The sequence below is a fragment of the Chrysemys picta genome, unplaced genomic scaffold (assembly GCF_011386835.1).
Source record: "Chrysemys picta bellii isolate R12L10 unplaced genomic scaffold, ASM1138683v2 scaf1, whole genome shotgun sequence".
Taxonomy (NCBI): domain Eukaryota; kingdom Metazoa; phylum Chordata; order Testudines; family Emydidae; genus Chrysemys; species Chrysemys picta.
This window is the reverse complement of record NW_027052708.1, coordinates 3,964,107-3,987,050: the sequence shown is the minus strand read 5'-3', so window position 1 is coordinate 3,987,050 and position 22,944 is coordinate 3,964,107. Positions and strand designations below refer to the sequence as shown.

Below are 22,944 nucleotides of genomic sequence, written 5' to 3'. Positions count from 1 at the left end.
CACTATTGTGCTGGGTTTCCCCCGGGGTACTACCTGGAACTGGTGTTCAACAGAGCCCCCTGATGATCTGGCCTGTGATCCCTCTCAAACTGTGCTTCTGTGACAAGCTGCAAAGCCCTCCAGCCTGCACTATCACTTGCATTCACACAGGTAGGGAAATAACAAGCTGCAGTTACACACAGGCTCTGGTAGCTGTAATGTTAAAACATATAATGGATCGGTTAACTACTGAGTCACAACAAATGACTCCATAATATGATATTCCTGTGCTGTGTAGGGTTGAGGTATATTTTCGGCTGAGCTCTCTATGCTACGCTAGTTCTACAGGTATGAGAGATTTTGAAATTTTCTATTACTGGTTGGTCCAAAATGTGAGAAGTAACAGAGCAGACGGGGGGGGTGTGCTCTCGACTAAATCTAATTCTGGCCAAGCTGCCCATTCCTCAGTCACCCTAAGAGGGTGGCAAAGGGGCTACATAAATGCCCCACTCTCTGTACCTCTGTGGTTGGGTGTCTGGGTCTGGAATTTAGCATGAGTGTAACATTTTCAAAAGTGCCTCAGTGACTTAGGACCAACCTGACATTTTCCTTTTCCATTTTCTCTCCTATCTGCATTTTTAGAGGAAAGGAAAGATGTGGCATTGAAACAACTGGAAATGAGATAATCAAAACGCTTCACGGTCACACAGGGGGCTCCTCAGTGGCCAGTGACAGGATTAGTCATAATTACAGTTCAGTAATAACAATAATGACAGGAGTTGTTCTGGTTTTTGTTCTAGTCTCGTTAGGGTCACATGCACACGATGCCCTCTGGGTTCAAGCCCTTTTGTCTCAGGGGATTTGCCTTTCAGGACTGAGCTGGCTGATTCTTACCTAAACAGGTCACTCCAGCATCCTCTCTATGACCGCAGTCATTCTTACCCCATCCCTCGTTCCGGCAGTGCCAGAGAGCAGACTTGGTACCATCACAGGCAACATTTTTTAGCCAAATTGGTCCAGATCCTTGTCCAAAATAAGCATTAAGATGGACACTGACAGCAGCTCCACATCCCAACAGCTTACAGACAATCCCAGCATCTGCCATGTCCCAGCCATCATCACACACCGTCCCCCACTGATCCTGGTGTTTAACTTCCACTCTCCCGGCACATGGGCTGCCTCCATCTGCCAGCCTCAGCTCGTTGACACCTTCAAAGAGAGACACAGAGCAGGTCAGAGTGAGCAGGGAGCCCCCTCCCCAGCGTTATCACAGCAGAGTCCGCACCCGGCAGCAGGAAATCCACACCCAGAGCCAGAAGAATGGGACATGCCCAGAGCTGCCTCATGGCTCCACCTTCTCACGTCTCAGCACCTCAGACTCGAGTCTGTCAGTGCTGCAGCTCTCACCATTTTATCCCCACTCTGGCAATTTGGGGTGTTTATACCCGTCTCGTGAGAACACAATAAATGGTGCCAACTCAACGAGTTTCCCTTATTCCAAATTGTGCCATCTCCTATCACTGTCACAGTGTCACTAGGGCTGAAGACAGCAAGATGCTGCCATCTGCCTAAAGTGTATCAGCATGTGGGCGTGAGGCTGCCCTGAATAAAGCTGGCTGCCACTTTCCACTAAAGCCCACAGGGAACACGGCTGTCTCTGTATGGCTGAGGGGGCTGGAAAGGACCCAGGGACCCTTATGGGCAGCAGAGACCCTGTGAAAGGAAGATGGGGAGAGTGAGGGGAGCAGGGCACTTGGGGGACAGGAGGCAGATTCAAGGGTTGAAAGGGAATGGGGTAAAGAGGATGAGTCAGCCAGAGGCAGGGGTGGGGAGGGGGTTCTGGAGCAAGGGGAGGAAAGAGGGTGGGGAAGGGAGAGAGTCTGTAGCAGGGGGTTGGAGGGACAGAGTGGAGGAGGGTCTGGAAAGGGAGGTAGGAAGGGGCAGGAGTGAGGAGGTGGGTGTGGAGTGGGGGGTGGGAAGGAGGTTGGAAAGACGGGGCAGGAGGGAGAAGTGGGAAAGGGAGGGGTGTCTGCATTGGGGGTTAACAGGGAAGCAGAAAAGAGAGTCAGAATGGAGGGCAGGGGACAGGGATCTGAAATTGAGGCAGGAGGGAGGAGTGGAGATGGAGCACAGGGTAGTCTGGAGGGAGAGCAGGGAGCATGGTCCTGGAGGGGGTTATTGAGCAGGGGGCAGGAGGGAGGAGAGGAGAAGGGGGTTTCGAGAAGGGGTCTGCATGGAGAGGTGGAGAGGAGGGGATGGGGGACAGGAATGGGGGACAGGAGTGAGAAGTCAGGGGGGTGAGGAATCAGGGACAGGAGGGAGAGAGGGGAAGGGATGGGGGGGCAGAAGGAGGCATGGGGAGAAAAGGTGGTTCTAAAAAGGGGGTAAGGAGGAGGTGGGATGGGGAAGGGTGATTATGTGTAGGGGAAGGAGTGAGGGGGCCTGAAGCAGGGCAGCAGGAGGGTGAGGAGCGGAGGGGTGTGGAGCAGAGGATGGGAGGGAGCGGAGGGAGCCTGGAACAGGGGCACATGAGGGATTATTGGGGAAGATGGAGGAGTGGAGATGGAGTGGGGGGGCCTGGTGCCGGTGGACAGGAGGAAGGGGAGAGGTTCTGGAGCGGGGGTCATGAGGGATTATTGGGGAGGGGAATTGGATATTGGAGTAGGAAGGGGATGGGGGCAGGAGTGAGCAGGTGCAGTAGCAAAAGAGAGATGGGGAGCTGAGGAGAGGGGCCTCTAGAATGGGGGCAGTATTTCCCAGTCTCAGGCAGAGAAGTTGTGGGGGGTGGGGTGGGGGAAGCCTGGGAAGTGTTGCTATTTGCAAATGGCTAAATCATTCCCGTCGTGTTACGGTGACACTGTAGTTGATGTGAATGGTTGATGTCAGTGTGAAGGTCTCCAACATCTGTAACTCACCCCTGACCAGTAACAGAAGTTCTGAGTGTGAGTGTGAACCATGCTGCATGAATTAGCTCAGTGGCTGTCAAGCTATTTCTCAGCCAGTCCTCCATCTGTCAGAGGAACTGAACCAGGAGGGGAGAGCGAAGGCAGTGCTGGGCAATGGACGGCAGTTCCCGTCTCAGGGGTGAGGGGAGGGTAAGTGCAGTCTCCAGCTGAGCAGCCAGGGGGAGTCGTGCAGTTTGGGTGCATTAAAGGGTGATTTTCAGCCTGTGATTCTCACCCCCACTCTGGCAGAGGAGTAGAGAGGGGTTCTAAAGTCCGAAGATGGATGGAAAAATGAGACTGGATGTTTTTAATAACCTCACAATTTTTGTTCTGAATAGCTTGGCATTACAGCCTTGTGCTCCTTACCAGAGCTTCCTCTCCTGACCTGCCCCCTACATTTCCCTCTTCCACTGGTCTCCTCCTGCCCTCCTCCCCTGGGCTCTTCCCCCTCCTCTTCTCCCTTTTCTACCTGGCCTCTCTGCCCTGCGTGTACAGGCTGCTCCTTCCCCAGATGAGCAGCAGACTCTGCCCCCACTCCCTGCAAGCTGCTTTTCTCCCAGCATAGGGTTACCATATTTTAACAATCAAAAAAGAGGACGGGAGGAGCCCCGCCCCTGTCCTAGCCCCTTCCCATCCTAGCCCCGCCCCTGCCCCTTCCACTCCCTCCCACTTCCTGCCCCCTCAGAACCCCCAACCCTCCCCCCCACTCCTTCTCCCCCGACTGCCCCCCAGGACTCCACCCCCTCCCTAAGCCTCACTGCCTCTTGTCCCCTGACTGCCCCCTCCTGAGACCTTCCCCACATCCTAACTGGCCCCCTAGGACCCTACCCCCTACCTGTCCCCTGACTGCCCCAACCCTTATCCACACTCCCACCCCCTGACAGCCCCCCCCAGAACTCCTGACCCATCTAAACCCCTCTGCTCCCTGTCCCCTGACTGCCCCCTCCTGGGACCCCTGCTCCTAACTGCCCTCCAGAACCCCACCCCCTACCTAAGCCTCCCTGTGCCTTGTCCCCTGACTGCCCCCTCCTGAGACCCCCCCACCTGTACCCTGACTGCCCAAAACCTTACACCCCCAACCCCCAGACAGCCCCCCCCGAACTCCTGACCCATCCAACCCTCCCCCCTGCTCCCTGTCTCTTGACTACCCCCGCCCCGAACCTCTCTGCTGCTTCTCTGGCCCCCGGCCCCCTTACTGTGCTGCAGAGCAGCGCGCTCGACAGCAGGGGAGGGGAGCAGGGTCGGAGCTCCAGACGGCGAACGGCCGGCGATCTGTGAATGCAGGGAGGGAGGGGGAGGGAGAGAGAGGAGGGGAGTGGTGTCAAGTTTCAGGAGAGAGGAGGGGGAAGTGAAGGAAGGGCTCTGGCTCTGGCTGCCGGAGCCCCGGCTGCTCTGTAAGCCGCGCGCACGCTCTGTATGGGGGGGGAGGAGGGGAAGTCCGGACATTGACAAATTCCCCCCGGACGCTATTTTTAACTCAAAAAAGCCGGACATGTCCGGGGGAATCCGGACGAATGGTAACCCTATCCCAGCAGCTCTGAGTTCCACCCCTTGCCCCCCAGTTGTCTCTACAGCTGTTTGCATTTCTGGGGGTTGTGGAGAGGCAAAGCTGATTGCTGGGAGAGAGGCAGTTCACAGGGACTGTGAGAATGGGCCACTGCCTGCCACACAGTCCTCGGATATTGCCTGGGAGAACTGGTCCCCAGGACAGAGTTTGAGGACCCAGGACTGTCACTGAGACTGAGAGCAAGTAGAGGTATCATTACTATGCCTAGGAGCTACAGTTACATACAGAGTTCCCCTGTGACCACTGGAGCAGGCTGGTTGCAGCAGTGGGTGGCTGAGCTGAGGACACCGTGTGTAAGGAGCCTCCATGGAGCTTAGAGAACAGTGCAATTCGCACCAGTACGTGGCCAGACCATCCTGCTCCTTCAATGCAGAGCAAATACAAAATGGTCACTTTACTGCAATCCATAGGGAAATTTATTTAGGTGCCGCTGTGTTCAGTCCAGTCCCAAAGGAAACCCCTTGGGCCTGGTCTGCACTGGGGCTTTTTTCAACCAAGTTAACTCAGTGATGCTCACTCATGGTAGGACCCAAGGCTAAGTGCACACAAAGTTCTGTTTCCCTGCACACAGTTGAACCTATCAAAAGCCGGCAGTTTCAATGCTCAGAAATCTCCAGCCTGCCCCTCCAGTGAGCTCCAACAGACTTTGTTTCTTTGCTCCCTTCTAGGATCCCAGTCAACTCCTCTACTGGCTTCTCCCTCCAACCGACATAGTCCAACACCAATATCCTGGCCACTGCATTGGCAACAAGGGAAACCCCTGGCTAGCTCTGCACTCTGAACATTAACAAGTTCAGATCTGGGTCTGGGAGTGAAACCCACAGCTTTGGTCCATCCCTGATATTTTCTCATTTGTTTTCCTGGAGCCCACATATTTGTTTTCCCACCCAATTTAAAGCATTCAATAGTTGTGAAACACTATGGTGACGGGTTCCTCCCAGGATGCCACCTGGAACTGGGGTATCACTGAGCCCCCAACGCACCAGCCTGGGCTCCCTCTCACACTACTGCTGTGACAAGCTGCAAAGCCTTCCAGCCTGCACTTTCATGAGCATTCACACAGGTAGGGACACACCCAGCTGCAGTTACACACAGGCTCTGCAGGTCTGTAGCTGTAATGTTAACTACTGAGTCACAACAAATGACTCCATAATATGATATTCCTGTGCTGTGTAGGGTTGAGGTATATTTTTGGCTGAGCTCTTTATGCTACGCTAGATCTACAGGTATGAGAGATTTTGAAATTTTCTATTACTGGTTGGTCCAAAATGTGAGAAGTAACAGAGCAGACGGGGGAGCATTCTTGGCTAAATCTAATTCTGGGCAATCTCGGAGAATCTTCCCATTCCTCGGTCACCCTAAGAGGGTGGCAAAGGGGCTAGATAAATGTCGCACCCTCTGTACCTCTGCAGTTGGGTGTCTGGGTCTGGATTTTGGCATTAGTGTAACATTTTCAAAAGTGCCTCAGCAACTGAGGACCAACCTGCCATTTTCCTTTTCCATTTTCTCTCCTATCTGCATTTTTAGAGGAAAGGAAAGATGTGGCATAGAAACAACTGGAGATGAGATAATGAAAACACTTCACAGTCACACGGGGGCTCCTTAGTGGCCAGTGACATGAACAGTAATAATTACACCTCAGTAATAGCAATCATTACAGCAGTTGTTCTGTTTTTTGTTCATTTCTTGTTTGGGCGACAGGAACACGATGCCCTCTGGGTTCAAGCCCTTTTGTCTCAGGGGATTTGCCTTTCAGGACTGAGCTGGCTGATTCTTACCTGAACAGGTCACTCCAGCATCCTTTTCATGACCGCAGTCATTCTTACCCCATCCCTTATTCCCACAGTGCCAGAGAGCAGATTCGGTACCATCACAGGCAACGTTATTTAGCCAAATTTGTCCAGATCCTCGTCCAAAATGTGCATTTCCAGGGGCACTGACAGCAGCTCCACATCCCAGCTGCTTACAGACAATCCCAGCATCTGCCATGTCCCAGCCATCATCACACACCGTCCCCCACTGATCCTGGTGTTTAATCTCCACTCTCCCGGCACAGGGGCTGCCTCCATCCACCAGCCTCAGCTCCTCAGCACCTTCAAAGAGAGACAAAGAGCAGGGTCAGAGCGATCAGGGAGCCCCCTCCCCAGCTTTATCACAGCAGAGTCTGCGCCCGGCAGCAGGGGATCTGCACCCAGAGCCAGGAGAATGGGACATGCCCAGAGCTGCCTCATGGCTCCAACAGATCCCGTCTCAGGGCCTTACACTCAGGGCTGTCAGTGCTGCAGCTCTCACCATTTTATCCCCACTCTGGCGATTTGGGGTGTTTTTACCTGTCTCGTGAGAACACGATGAAAGGTGCCAACTCATGGAGTTTCCCTTATTCCAAATGGCGCCATCTCCTGTCACTGTCACTGTGGCTGAAGCCAGCGAGATGCTGCCATCTCCCTACAGTCTGTCAGCGTGTGGGAGCGAGGCTGCCCTGTGTAAAGCTGGCTGCCACTTCCCACTAAAGCCCATGGGGAACACGGCTGTCTTTGTGTGGCTGAGGGGGCTGGAGAGGACCCAGAGACCGTGAGGGACAACAGAGGGACTTCCTTGTACTGCATGTGCTACAGCAAGTGAAAAACTTCATGTTCCCCAAAGACAACGAAAATAGAAGTTTCCATCCAACACATTACTGGTGTGAAATCCCCAATGGTGACAAAGTGGAGAGGCCATGGCTTATGTACTCAAAAACCCAGAATGTTGCATACTGTTTTTGTTGCAGACTCTTCCAGTCTAATGTTCCAGCCACATTGGGTTCTACAGGAACAAAGGACTGGAAAAATCTGGCTAGAAATCTGGCATGCCACGAGAAGGCAGCTAATCACTAGAGAGCATTCCACAGGTGGAAAGAGCTTGAGATGAGACTAAGGTTAAAGGCCACCATAGATGATGAGCATCAAGAGAAGATTGTGTCAGAGTCTCTTTATTGGCAAAAGGTTCTGAAAAGGCTCATTGCTATTGTGAGAATGCTTGCTACCCAAAACCTAGCACTGCGTGGCACTTCAGATCAGCTGTATGTGCCAAACAATAGAAACTTTCTTAAAATTGTGGAGCTGATGGCTGAGTTTGATGCTGTACTCCAGGAGCATCTAAGAAGTGTCACCACCCAAGAAATATACACACACCACTACCTTGGAAAAACAATTCAAAATAAGATCATATAGTTACTGGCAACAAAAGTCAAACAGAAGATTATGGCAGATCTGAAGTCAGCAAGATATTACTCTGTTATTCTGGACTGCACACCTGACATCAGCCATACGGAACAAATTACTTTAATGGTGCATTTTGTAACAATAACATGTAAGCAGAGTCAGGATGAGCTCTACCCTGACATCTGGTGGTGAATTATGGCGAGTGTGGAAAAGAACTCCAGGGGCTGATCTTGTTTGCATAGGCACACCCACCCACCTGGCATGAGACAAAAGCAACTGAAAGTGCTTACTTTGGCTGGTGTGGGATCTCCAGTTTCTTGAGGGGGCTTGAGCTGGTTTTGCATTGCGTTATTGAAACGGAACCCCTAGATACAGAACCCAGCCCTTGTTGCTGCCAACATAGATGGGCAGGAGCGTTACAAACAGAACCTAGTGAAAATGTTCCTGCAATGGTGACTGTCAGAGCATTTTCTAGAATTTATTGACATTGATGATACTACTGGAGCTGGTATGACAAATGTGCTTCTTAAAAAGCTGGACGATACGGGAATTGCGATAGCTGACATGAGAGGTCAGGGCTACGATAATGGTGCCAACATGAGACGAAAGAACATAGGAGTGCAGACACAGATCCAAGAGTTAAACCTTTGAGCTTTTTTTGTCCCATGCAGTTCTCCTTCATTGAACTTGGTGGTCAGTGATGCAGCATCAGCTTCCAGTGAGGTTGCTGAATTTTTTAATGTAATTCAAAGCATCTATGTATTTTTCTCTGCATCAACTCATCCATGGCAAATTTTGAAGCAACATCTGGCACCATCCTCTCTGACACTGAAAGCCCTGTGTGGTGCAGTGGTTAGAGTACTCTACTGTAGGGTGGGAGATCCAGGTTCGATTCCTCCCTGTGAGAAACTACCCTTTGGGGGCAGGGATAGCGCATGGTTTGTTAAACCAAGGGTTGTGAGTTCAATTTTTGAGAGGGCCATTTAGGGATCTGGGGCAAAAATATCTCTGGGGATTGGTCCTGCTTTGAGCAAGGGGTTGGACTAGATAACCTCCTAAGGTCCCTTCCAAACTTGATATTCTATGATTTCCACACAATGGGAAAGTTGAGTGGAGATGATAAAGCCTATCCAACACCAAATTGGGAAGATAGATGATGCCATTATGGAGGATAATGCTATCATAGGAACTGTTTGTGGGAGGAACAGTGGCAGAGGGAAATGGAATCACCAGAAACATATATAACTTCAAATTTCTGTGGCTTAGTATTGTGGCATGACATACTGTTTGAAATAAATGTTATAAGCAAGAGACTCCAAAGTGTTAACCTTGATATATCTGGAGCAATGGAACAACTGGACAAAGAAAAGATATACCTACAGTCTTACTGGTCAGATGAGGGATTTCAAAACATTCTGAAGAGTGCACAGAAGTTGGCAGAGGAACTTCACACTGAAGCTATTTTCCCACACATTCAAGAATACAAGAGTCATCAAAGAAGACATTTTGATTACGAGACACGAGATAATCCTATAAGAGACCCCAAACAACAATTCAAAGTTGAATTCTTTAACCAGGTGCTAGATTGTGCAGTACTGTCATCTGAAGAATGTTTCATGCAGCTCAAGGAACACAGCAGTATATTTGGGATGTTGTATGATATTCCAAAATTCCTCACTATACCTGACCTACACCAGCAATGCAGGGCACTAGAGAGAGTGTTGACACATGATGACATGCGCGATATGGATGCAAGTGATTTAGGTCAGTGGTTCTCAAAGCCGGTCCGCTGCTTGTTCAGGGAAAGCCCCTGGTGGGCCAGGCCGGGCCGGTTTGTTTACCTGCCACATCCGCAGGTTCGGCCGATCGCGGCTCCCACTGGCCGCGGTTTGCCGCTCCAGGCCAATGGGGGCTGCAGGAAGGGCGGCCAGCATATCCCTCGGCCCACGCAGCTTCCTGCAGCCCCCATTGGTCTGGAGTGGTGAACCACAGCCAGTGGGAGCCATGATCAGCCGAACCTGCAGACGCGGCAGGTAAACAAACCACCCAAGCCCGCCAGGGGCTTTCCCTGCACAAGTGGCGGATCAGCTTTGAGAACCACTGATTTAGGTGATGAACTGAAAGCCCTTTCAAGATACATTTCAGCAGGATCAACTCCAAAGGCTGTTCTGGAATATATGTGCACAAATAAGATGACCACCTTCTTTCCAAATGCTTTTGTTGCTCTGCGCATACTTCTAACACTTCCTGTAACAGTTGCCAGTGGAGAACGCAGCTTCTGCAAGCTGAAGTTAATACTATAAAAACACATCTATGCTCCACAATGATACAGGAGCAGATGACTGGCCTTGCAATCATCTCAATAGAGCATGAGCTGGCCCAGACTGTGGACCTTCAGGAAGCAGTTCAAATCCTTGCAACCAAGGAGGCACAGAAAGCACCATTTTGATTATTCAAACAGATAAAAATGCCAGTGTTTATTATGCAGACAAGAAAAGTTACATTTGCTGTTCAGGCGTATGGAAGTTAAGTGTTACTTAAAATTTTTGAACAAGGTATTTTAAGTTGTTAGTTCTCCTTTATCGGGGTAGGTAGCAGAGCACTACCATGAGAGGAGTAGAACAGGAAGAAGGGAGAATTGAGACCTTTCAAAGTTTTGGCCCAAGCGAGGGGTCTTGGGGGCATAATTTGAGCTCCCCAACTCAGGTGCCAAAATGTTGTGGGCTGGCCCTGGAGGGTAGCAGGGAACTGGGGAGACAGGAGGCAGATTCAAGGGTTGGAAGGGAATGGAGTAAAGAGGATGAGTCGGCCGGAGGGAGGAGTGGGGAGGGGGTTCTGGAGCAAGGGGAGGAAAGAGGGTGGGGAAGGGAGAGAGTCTGTAGCAGGGGGCAGGAGGGACAGAGGGTTGGAGGGTCAGGAAAGGGTGGTAGGAAGGGGCAGCAGTGAGGAGGTGGGTCTGGAGTGGGGGGTGGGAAGGAAGCTGGAAAGAGGGAGCAGGAGGGAGAAGTGGGAAAGGGAGGGGTGTCTGCATTGGGGGTTAACAGGGAAGCAGGAAAGAGAGTCAGAAGGGAGGGGAGGGGACAAGGATCTGAAATTGGGGTAGGAGAGAAATGGAGATGGAGCACAGGGTGGCCTGGATGGGGGAGCAGGAAGCATGGGGCTGGAGGGGGTTATTGAGCAGGAGGCAGGAGGGAGGGGAGAAGAGGTTGACTGAAGCAGGTCTGCATGGATTGGTGGAGAGATGAGGGGGTCTGGAGTGGAGGACAGGAGTGAGAAGTGAGGAGGGGTGAGGAATAGGGCTGGGGGGAGAGAGGGGAAGGGAGAGAGCAGAGAGGGGGGCAGAAAGAGGCATGGGGAGAAAAGGGGGCTCTAAAAAGGGGGGAAGGAGGAGGTGGGGTGGGGAAGGGTGATCAATGTGTAGGGGGAGAATTGAGGGGGCCTGAAGCAGGGCAGCAAAAGGGTGAGGAGGGGATGGGTGTGGCGCAGAGGATGGGAGTGAGCAGAGGAAGCCTGGAGCAGGGGCACATGAGGGAGTATTGGGAGTGGGAATGGAGTCTGGAGTAGGAAGGGGATGGGGGAAGGCGTGGGAGGGAGCAGAAGTGAAGGAAAGATGGGGAGGAGAGGAGAGGGGCCTCTAGAATGGGGGCAGTGCTTCCCAGTCTCAGGCAGAGAAGTTGTGCGGGGTGGGGTGGGGGAAGCCTGGGAAGTGTTGCTATTTGCAAATGGCCAAACCAATCTCATCGTGTTACGGTGACATTACAGTTGATGCGAATGGTTGATGTCAGTGTGAAGGTCTCCAACATCTGTAACTCACCCCTGAACAGTAACAGAAGTTCGGTGTGCGAGTGTGAACCATGCTGCATGAATTAGCTCAGTGGCTGTTCTCATTCAGTCCTTCGTCTGTCAGAGGAACTGAACCAGGAGGGGAGAGCGAAGGCAGTGCTGGGCAATGGACGGCAGTTCCCGTCTCAGGGGTGAGGGGAGGGTAAGTGCAGTCTCCAGCTGAGCAGCCAGGGGGAGTCGTGCAGTTTGGGTGCATTAAATGGTGACTTTTCAGCCTGTGATTCTCACCCCCACTCTAGCAGAGGAGTAGAGAGGGGTTTAAAGTCCAAAGACGGATGGAAAAATAATACTGGATTTTTTTTTTAACCTCACAGTTTTTGTTCTGAATAGCTTGGCATTACATCCTTGTGCTCCCGTCCTGCCCCATACATTTCCCACTTCCCCTGGTCTCCTCCTGCCCTCCTCCCCTGGGCTCTTCCCCCTCCTCTTCTCCCTTTTCTACCTGGCCTCTCTGCCCTGCGTGTACAGGCTGCTCCTTCCCCAGATGGGCAGCAGACTCTGCCCCCACTCCCTGTAAGCTGCTTTTCTCCCAGTAGCTCTGAGTTCCACCCCCTGCCCTCAGTTGTCTCTACAGCTGTTTGCATCTCTGGGGGTTGTGGAGAGGCAAAGCTGGCTGCTGGGAGAGAGGCAGTTCACAGGGACTGTGAGAATGGGCTCCTGCCTGCCACACAGTCCTTGCATATTGCCTGGGAGAACTGGCCCCCAGGACAGGGTTTGAAGGCCCAGGACTGTCCCTGAGACTGGGAGCAAGTCCAGGTATCATTACTACACATAGGAGCTATGGCTACATGCAGAGTTCTGGTTGCAACAGTGGTTGCAACAGTGGGTGGCTGATCTGGGAACTCCATGTTTATGGAGCCTCCATGGAGCTTAGAGAACAGTGCAATTCACACCAGTACATGGCCAGACAATCCTGGCAGACCTTCCCTGCCAAACACCTGGATCATTTTCATCCTATTAATACCAGCCAAACACGTTCCAATCACTGTATTATTTAAATCATATCTGGGCTCCACATTCAATTTTAATCCTATTTTTAATCATTTTTGTAATCTTTGGGCCAGAGTCATTCCCTGAGTTGTGCCAGCACATGCTGCTGTAACACATGGCCTAGCCCCTCCCCCCACCACACACACTAGTGTTAAGTCTGCCTGGAGCTGGGACACAGCATGGCAAATAGCCTGCAACACCCTCTGTGCTGGAGGAAAGAGAGCAGCCCTGAAACTGGGCAGGGGCGGCCTTGAGGGAATGAAACCAATGTGGACATGAGAGGCGCTGATACAGAACCTCTGCCATGCAGCTTGTGCTGGTCGGGCTTCTCTAGGCTCCAACTAGGATTCAAAGCTTCTCTGCTCCAGTAGAAAGGACAAAGGCAGGGCTCCTGCAGGGTAAATCTTCCTGCTGGCAGAGCTTCCGGTACCCTCATGGGGCAGGGCATTGCACACTGCATCCTCCCTCACCCTCCCCCCTCCCCCCGCCGGCAGGAATCAGCTCTGGGTTTCTTTGGGAAAATCCTGCTCATCTCACTCTTGGAAAACTTCTACTGGCTTCAGTGAGTGAATGGGGGAGTGAGGAGCCAGGACTTGGCCCTTGGAGCTGTTGGATTCTGGACCAAACAGACATTTCTATTGGATCCCAAATTATTGATGTATTTATTGAGATTTAAAACACTAAAGTGATGCCCAGCCAAGACTGTTGGCACCTGGATGATATTGACAACACACTCAAAGCACCAGCAGCATGAAATGACCATTTCAGCAGGACCTCAGCCAGACCGACACCTACAGAAACTCTTTCCCACCCATTTCTCATTATGGGATGCATGGGTCCTTCCCCCGCAGCACCCCCACTACAAACAAGTGTATTTGCAGTGTGCCCAGAAGGTCACCAAATTTGGGCTATTTTGGTCCAAAGGGTGAGCAAGTTCTAGAGTCCTCGAGCCCTCACAGAGAGCACCGTGACAGCCACCCCTCTCCTTTATAAAAGGGGGAACCAGTTTGGGCAAGCCTGCTGACCACAGCTCTGGCCGTACGGCAAAGGGAGAGAGGTGATCCCTCAAGGAGGCCGGTCCCAGGCCATTTAGGACTTTATAAATCATCACCAACATCTTAACCTCCACCCAGAGCTGGGCAGCCAGTGCAGATCCTGCAGCACGGCTGTAACATGCTCCCAGCGAGATGCCCTGCTCAGTGAGTCGCTGCCATTTGCACCAGCTTCATTCTCTGAAAGGTTTTAAGGTGCAGCCCCACATAGAGGTCACTGCAAGAGTCCAATCTCAAGGTAACAACAGCCTCTGTAACAGTGGCAAGGTCCAATCCCAAAAGGAAAAGTCACAACCTTCAAGCCACATGTGGATTATAAAAAACTGACTATAAAAGTTACCACCCTAGTTCCAGTTAACCCAGCTCCCCTGGTGAAACACAGAGCAGACTTACCTGCTATGTCCTGAATTGTGAGGAGAAGAAGCCACAGCACCAGAGTGGAGAGATGTCCCTTCATTGCCAGCCTGACTTGCTGCCCCCTCCTCACACTGCACTGGCTGCACCTAAGCACCTGCCAGGCCTCCTGTGTGTCTGACAAGTGACAACAAAGCTGTGGAAGGGAAATATATAGATTCAGAGGCTGGCATCAGCTGCGCGAAGGAACCAATAGCAAACCCACCTGCCTTTTTAGTTATTATCAGTGGTTTTATCTGTGACTTTATGCAGCTAAACATCCAATAAAACTCAAAAGCAACAAACATCACCATATATGAGTGATGAGCCCCCTCCTGACGTCAGGTTTACCACAGCCTCAGATTATCGGGTAACCCCCAATCCCTGGTGCGGGAAGAAAAACTGCTGTACAAACTGTATGTATCTGCGCTGTTTCTCACCCTCATAGGTTCTATATTGTATTAGACATCAGTTGGGAGACATTAGAGGCAGGTTATTTTAAAAACTAGGAAAGAAATCCCACGTGACAAAGGTGATCATTATGAGACCAATTCCCAGTATAGGACATGTCCAACTGTAGACAAGGGGAAGTCACTAGAGCCAGGTTGTTTCACTCGGATCAGCTGCTGTACAAGAGGAATTACCCAGCAACACATGTAATATTGACAGTTCTTCTACTAATAGACCTTGGGGTTTCCTGCCTAGACCATGATTCTTTGTGGTAGAGGCAGAGCTTAGGGCTTCTGGAGTAGGCCATGACCCTCTCTTGCAGTAGCAGGATGTCCTGCACACGCCATGCCCATCAGTGCTGTCAGTAGGGGGAAGATTCCTTGGAAACAAGTTTACTTGATTCTTGGGACACAGACAATTATAGGAATAGGCACAAGGCAAGGGGCACATAGCACAGAATAATGGCTGGCTAGTACCACACCTACCTCAGGCTCTTCCTAAAGGGAACGGTTACAAATACTTGGATTAAGGGAAACGTCTTTAACACTTTACCTTTGTGTTTTCTCCCATTCTGCCCTTTCTACATGGAGAAAACTTCCTGAAAAAAATCCGTGCAGCCAACACCTCCTTCGAATCCCTCCTTGAGACTCCGCTCTGTTGTGATTCTGGAAAAACACTTGACAGCGACTAGCTTGGCACATGAGGTGTGGCTGTGCCTCTTCCCCTTCCTTCCCTCTCCTTATTTTTACCAACCTCCCCGCCCCAATCCTGCCATTCCCCCTCATTAGGCCCTCCCCCTATTTAAACAAACAGTAATGACAAAACACGAAATTGCACCAATCATCACCGTGTGAATTTGCTTCAATGTTATTTCTCCCCTCTCCAATCTTGCATCTGTTCTTCAGTCTTTTAGACAGTAAGCTTTCTGGAGCTGGGAGTGTGTCTGTATTTGTGACCTGAATGGGCCTTTAGGTGGTACAATAATAAACATAATAATTTTATTATTAATAATAATAATGATTAATAATTAATCCATCTCCTGCTTTATTAGCAGGGGGTTTAAAGAAGAAAGAAGAAGGCTGCAGCAGTTAAAAAGTAAATCAACCTGTCTTAGAGGGGAAGTGAAGGCCTCTATAAAAATTAAAAATATTATATATATATTTTAAAATATTATATATGTGATATATATATCACATAACCTTGATAGACAGGGTACGTGATAAGAATACATAAATATGTGAAGTCAGGAATTGTGGAAAATTGGTAAGGGAAGCAAAGGAGAAATCTATAGCTAACAGAATTAAGGACAATTAGAAGGAATTGTAATGCATACTAGCAACGAAAAGAATCCTAAAACTGTCATTTGTCCATTACTAGATGGAAATGGTAGAATAGTCAGTAGCAATGCAGAAAAACAGAAGTTTCACTATATATTTTTCTTTTGATTTGGGACAGTCAGATGATGTAGTCAAAGCATGTGAGGATAAGGATTATGATGAAGCAGAAACCCAGAAGAATGTTAAACAGCAGCTACTTTTAGACAGTTTAAAATCATCAAGTCTGGATAACTTGCAACCAAGAGTTTTAAAAGAAGTGGCTGAGAAGCTCCTTGAATCATTAATATTGGTTTTCAATAACTCTTGGAACACTGGGGAAGCTCCAAAAGAAAAGAAGAAAGCTAATGTTGTGCCAATATTTAAAAAAGGGTAAAGAGCATGCCCTAGGTCAATGGTTCTAAAACTTTTCTATTGGTGATCCCTTTCACACCTCAAGTCTCTGAGTGTGATCACCCTTACCAATTAAAAACACTTTTTTTTCATATTCAACACTATTATAAATCCTGGAGGCAAAGCGGGGTTTGGGGGTGGAGGCTAAGAGCTCGCAACCCTCCATGTAATAACCTTGCGACCCCTTGAGGGGTCATGCCCCCCAGTTTGAGAACCCCGAAGGTAATTATAGGTCTGTGAGACTGACATTGGTTCCAGGCAAAATAATAGAACTTTTGATACAGGACTCAATTAATAGAGAATAAAATGAGTATACTATAATCAATGCCAAACAGTGTGGGTTTATGGAAAATGGATCCTGTCAAATTAACTTGATGTCTCTTTTTGGTGAGATTACAAATTTTGTTGATAAATAATGTTCATCTTGGTTATGGATTTAAAAGTGGCTACCTGAGAAGTGTAGACTTTGCTAAATTTAGGATGCAAATTGCACAGGTGACTAATAACAGATTCCTTACTCAGGGAGCTACCTAGGATTATTATCAAGTGAGATTGGTGAATCACACAAATTGGAACAGGAAGACTTTGTTTAAATGTATTTAAAATCCAAATAAATCCAAGCATAAGCATAATTATATTAAAACAGATGCATACATATACCAAAACACCCCCAAAGCTCACATACTCACAATCTTATGGAGACCGTTAGAGATAAAAATGAAGAGAACAGTATGTGGAGAGCACCAGAACTGGGCAGTGACAATCTGGTTTCCACCATCCCATCATCACGATGTCCCAACTAGGCGTTGGTCTGACCAACTTTTTATAAAAGTGATGAGGTAGGAAAGGTAATATCTTTATCTGCAAACATCTTTTTATACCCTTTCCCTTATGTCCCCCACACAACTGGGACCATTTTTTATTTAGGTATCAGCCCGCTGCCCATATCTGTCACTCTGGGGCCCATAATTTAGGTTCAGCTTCCTAGCATTAACTCTTTTTGTGTCATTCTTTTTCCAATGGTTTCAATATAAATGTGGTTTCTCCATGTTACAAATCCCCACAAATCCCTAGAAATCATCTCCAGCTTCTATGGTGTCCTTGTGTATCCCAAGCTACAAATTGAAAACTATTGTTAAATCCTATAACATTTGGTTAAGTGGTCATGCTAACGCCTTTGCTACATAGGCTATTATAACTACTAACAGGCGCACCAGGCCTCAGTTTATTGTCAAGCCAACCTTAGTTGTTACACAGATTCTTATGTAAACCTGCTTGCATGTCTTGCATTACAGCTCTAATAGCTTATATATGACTATCTTCAAACATTTTAATATGCCTTAGTACGCGATATATAATTTAATCTTGCACACTCAGATCAGGTTGGGATTACAGGTCAACACAGGTCTCAGAATGTAACTGTAAACAGATATATATCATCGAGTGAGTATGTTTTTAGTGGAGCCCCACAGGTATCAGTTCTTGGCCTTATGTTATTTAACCTTTCTTTATCAATGACCTGGAAGAAAACATAAAGTCATCACTGATAAAGTTAGCAGATGACAACAGACTGGGTGAGTAGTAAACAATGATAAAGAATTATCTGGATCACTTGGTAAGCTGAACACAAGAAAATAATATGTGTTTTCATGTGGCCAAATGTGAAGTTATACATCTAGGAACAAAGAATGTAGACCATGCTTATAGGATAGGGGAACCTTATCCTGGGAAGCAGTGACCCTGAGAAAGATTTGGGGCTCCTGGTGGATAATCAGCTGAACATGATCTCCCAGTGCGATGCTGTGGCCAAAAAAATTAATTCAATCCTTGAATTTATAAAGAGGGGAATATTGCACATATATTCCAGAACAGCCTTTGGAGTTGATCCTGCTGAAATGCATCTTGAAAGGGCTTTCAATTCATCACCTAAATCACTCGCATCAATATTGTGCATGTCAACATGTGTCAACAGAGTCTCTAGTGCCCTGCATTACTGGTATAGGTCTTCTTCAGGTATAGTGAGGAGTTTTGGAACATCATGCAACATCCCAAATATACTGCTGTGTTCCTTGAGCTGCATGAAATGTTCTTCAACTGACTGTATTGCACAATCTAGCACCTGGTTAAAGAATTCAACTTTGAATTGTTGTTTGGGGTCTCTTATGGGATTATCCCATGCCTCGTAATCAAAATGTCTTCTTCTTCGGTGATTCTTGTATTCTTGAATGTGTGGGAAAATAGCTTCAGTGTGAAGTTCCTCTGCCAACTGTGCACTCTTCAGAAAGTTTTGAAATCCCTCATCTGACCAGTAAAACTGTAGGTATGACTTTGCTTTGTCCAGTTGTTCCATTGCTCCAGATATATCAAGGTCAACACCTTGGAGTCTCTTGCTTACAACATTTATTTCAAACAGTATGTCATGCCACAACACTAAGCCACACAGAAATTTGAAGTTATGTATGTTTCTGGTGATTCCATTTCCCTCTGCCACTGTTCTCCCATGAACAGTTCCTGTCATAGCATTATCCTCCATAATGGCAACTATGGCATCATCTATCTTCCCAATTTGGTGTTTGATAGGCTTTATTGCCTCCACTCAACTTTCCCATCGTGTGGCACTCAGTGGTTTCAGTGTCAGAGAGGATGTTCCCAGATGTTGCTTCAAAAGTTGCCATCGATGAGTTGATGCAGAGAAAAATACATAGATGTTTTGAATTACATTAAAAAATTCAGCAGCCTCACTAGAAGCTGATGCTGCATCACTGACCAGCAAGTTCAATGAATGAGAACTGAATGAGACAAAAAAAGCTCGAGGGTTTAACTCTCAAATCCGTGTCTTCATTCTTCTGGTCTTTCCTCTCATGTTGGCACCATTATTGTAGCCCCAATCTCTCGTGTCAGCTATCACAGTTCCTGTATCTTCCAGCTTTTTAAGAAGCATATTTGTCATACCAGCTCCTGTAGTATCATCAATGTCAATAAATTCTAGAAAGTGCTCTAACAGTCACCATTGCAGGGACATTTTCACTAGGTTCTGTTGTTGTTACAAAATGCACCATTAAAGTCATTTGTTCCGTATGGCTGATGTCAGGTGTGCAGTCCAGAATAACAGAGTAATATCTTGCTGACTTCAGATCTGCCACAATCTTCTGTTTGACTTTTGTTGATCTCATTTTGATTTGTTTTTCCAAGGTAGTGGCGTGTGTACATTTTTTGGGTAGTGACTCTTCTTAGATGCTCCTGCAGTACAGCATCAAACTCAGCCATCAGCTCAACAATTTTAAGAAAGTTTCCAGTGTTTGGCACATACAGCTGATCTGAAGTGCCACGCAGTGTTAGGTTTTGGGTAGCAAGCATTCTCACAATGGCAATGAGCCTTTTCAGAATATTTTGCCAGTAAAGGGACTCTGATACAATCTTCTCTTGATGCTGATCACCTATGGTGGCCTTTAACCTTAGTCTCAGCTCAAGCTCTTTCCACCTATGGAATGCTCTCTGGTGATTTGCTGCCTTCTCATGGCATGCCAGATTTCTAGCCAGATTTTTCCAGTCCTTTGTTCCTGTAGCACCCAATGTGGCTGGAACATTAGACTGGAAGAGTTTGCAACAAAAACGGTATGCAGCATTCTGGGTTTTTGAGTACATAAGCCATGGCCTTTCCACTTTGTCACCATTGGGGATTTCACGCCAGTAATGTGTTGGATGGAAACTTCTATTTTCGTTGTCTTTGGGGAACATGAAGTTTTTCACTTGCTGTGGCCCATGCAGTACAAGGAAGTCCCTTGGGCTACTGCTCAAGTGGGTCCACAGTCCTGGATCATCTAGACTTAAGGAACTAAATTCAGCAGCAGGTGTTTCTTGTGCCTCCACCACACTCTTCTCTGATCTACACTTTTCTTCAGGAATATGCATGCTTACATCTATTTGATATGGCGATATGGATGCTGCAGTAGCTGCCAGGTCACCTGCACACTGATTAACTGGAAGATCAGGCATTTCCTCACCACTCACATCCTCACTGGGGCTGGAAGGCTCACCGTGAACATTTGTGTCTATGTATCTCAGGAGAGCTCCTTCCTGCTTAGATAGAAAAGCTTCCTTTGCTTTCTTTCTTTTTCTGAATGCTGCCCCAGAGGGGCGTTTTCTTCTTTCACTCATGACTGCTGTTCTGTGCCAGCTAGAGTGGCTCTTAACACTCAGTTGAAGGGGACAAATAAGCAGGCTGGTAGCAGGGCCTGAGTGAGAGAAGATATCAGCGTCTTAAGGGCCTAACAGGCTCCTACTACTTCAGTTGACTGCCTGTTCTCCTCAAGTGGGTTCAGGGAAGCAGCAGGAAACAGGAAGCTCCCTGAGAATCTGGTGTTAATCAGTCCAGGCTCCTGGGGGTGCTAGAGAGGTACATAAGAGGCTCCTCCTCCTTTATCTCCCTGCAGATCCTGCTGCTTTCTGTTATTCCCTCTCACCTTTTCTCCTGCCTGCCTGTTATGTCTCTTGTGCCCTCCTTCCTCCAGCACAGCACTCCACCATCTCTGTGCATCTGGAGCAGAGAGAATACATATGCACCAGCAGCTGACACAATTTTCTACACTCTGGGTCCCAGTGGCGCCTCCCCATAGTCTGGCACCTGAGGAGGCCGCCTCAGTTCGCCTCATGGTAAGGCCAGCCCATGTCACATGACACAATGTGGCCTTATTTAGCCCAGGAGCATAGGCAGAAAGGGATAGTGGCAGTGGTAGATGGCTGCAGAAATTGCAGAAAGCAAGAAGGCTCCTGCAGGAGATCCTGAGACTGCAGGGGAGAAAAGTTCTCCAGGTAGGTCAGGCTGGGAGTGACCTGCCAAGGCAGAGAAGAGGCCAGGATCCAGGAAAAGCCCTGGGAGTCGGCGCTATGGTAAGAATTAAGAAAAACTGTGTTTAAGTAGAGTGTGAAGCCCAGGAGGGTGCAGGAGACTGTTTATGTTTATGTTGTACTTGCACTCCCAGCGAGGAAAACCTCAGAGAGTCAGTGCTCCTATGAGAGAGAGAAGAACTGAGAGTTGAGCTCAGGAGGGATGGAAAACCTTTAATTCATGTTAACTTGAGACTATTAACACAGGTCGTGTTTATTTTGAATTTTGAGTACCCTGAAAAGGGCTGAACTCTGAGAGTGACCTGTCCGGAGGGCTGAGCAGTGTGAATTCTTGGGAGAGATGGAAAAGCCTGCTGAGGAGAAACTGAGGCAGAGGCACCTGCAGAGCCATCCCCAGCCATGACAGGTGTTCAGAAGCAGCGACCCTGTTACAGGGACACAGGAAACAAGCAAATCTAAACAGTAGAGCTGGGGAGGGGTGGTTTTCCCATCCTACAAATGTTCAAAATATAAAATGTAGATCCCATCCCAAACCGGGACTGTAGACAGGTGCTGTCCCAGGGCAACCCCTCATGGTCTCGGGTGGCCCTTCATTTTCCCATTAGGTTCCCAAATAAAATCCACTCACAGCAAGAAGTCTCAAAGCAATATTCCTCCTCTCTTGGGGTCTAATATATTCATCCTAGTTCAGCTCCCCAGAGTGAGCCCCTCAGGTCAGGATTTCCAGTCTGCTTCCTGGGGCTGTGGTTCAAATCCTCTCTGGCCTGTAATTTCACCCCTTTAGATCAGGGTTTCACGGCCTCCTTCTAGGGGCTGTGCGCTAGCTGAGTTCTTTTGCTCTCTGGGCTCCCAGCAGCTGAGCTTCTCCTTGACTGAGCTGGGAGCTTCCTGTTGATTCACCTGCCCAGTCTACTAGCAACCAGACAGTGCCCCTATCATCACTGGGTTTGGATCCAGGCAAGCAAAGGAAATGAGGGATGCCTTGTGCCCCACATCCTGGCAACGCAGGGATGAGGAGCCAGTAATGCAGTGACGGGGCATGTGTTGGGGGAATGTGATGCAGAAAGGTTTCATACTGTTGCTCTAAATCTGTCAGAAGTCTGGCCCTCTGCTCTCCTGCCCCCAACAGAATGTGTTGCCCATGTTGCACAGGTGATGCGGTTTGTATGCAGATGGTGTTCACAGGATACATCTGTCCATTCCAGCTCATTCAGCTGTTCACTGACCACCCAACCGCAGAGTTTCCAGGGCCTGTTCTGGCTGCAGGACGTGGTACCCTGCAGAACAGTGCAGCCCTGGAGTGGGAGTTTGTACTTGTGGAGCTGGTGCTGTAGTGGGCTGTGCACTTGTACTAGAGGTGAAGGTTGCACCCAATGGCCACCAGGTCAATCAGCTGCTCCATCAGCAACTGGTCCTGGTCCCTATTCCTATGGTCATGCTTGAGGAAGTGAGCCAGTATTCTTTCCTCCTGCTGTGCGTCCCATTCCTCCTTTGCCTTCTGGTACTCATCAGTGCTGCAGAGCATGTTGGGGAACATCTCATTCCTGTCCCTCTTCCTTGCCAACTAAGAGTCGTGTCCCAAAGAAATTAAGGGGGAGGGTTAGTCCAGCAGAGGTGGGAGCACAAGCCAAGAGGATGAAAGAGCATAGTTTTTTCCATGCTTGAAAAAAGAATCCCCCCTTTTACATTCTGTATCACGGCAATGTCACAGGTTGGTTCTATTATCACCTTGGGTTGCTCTGACCTGCTCAGAAGCTCCTGATAGCCATGTTGCCAGGCCACAGACACACTATGGTAAGAATTACAGATTAAAATAATTTAAAAAATGTTGGGGCTAGCTGTGACATTGAGGGGTGTATCATGACGTGTCTGGGCTCAAATAAGAATTAGGTAAGTTCACAGAGGTTAGATCCATCAATGGCAAGCAAGAGATCCCAAGTTGCTTAGATT

The 22,944-nt window shown here is 48.6% G+C and overlaps 1 protein-coding gene across 1 annotated transcript in view; it reads right to left on the bottom strand.

Moving 5' to 3' along the window:
* Positions 1-22,944, bottom strand: part of LOC122173448 (deleted in malignant brain tumors 1 protein-like) — a 492,944-nt gene that overhangs the window by 261,405 nt on the left and 208,595 nt on the right. Inside the window, exons 10-11 of the mRNA XM_065578734.1 lie at positions 6,270-6,573; positions 880-1,188 (exon numbers count right to left, since the gene is read on the bottom strand). Of these exons, the coding sequence (XP_065434806.1) occupies positions 880-1,188; positions 6,270-6,573 (613 nt within the window). The remainder of the gene's footprint in view (positions 1-879; positions 1,189-6,269; positions 6,574-22,944) is intronic.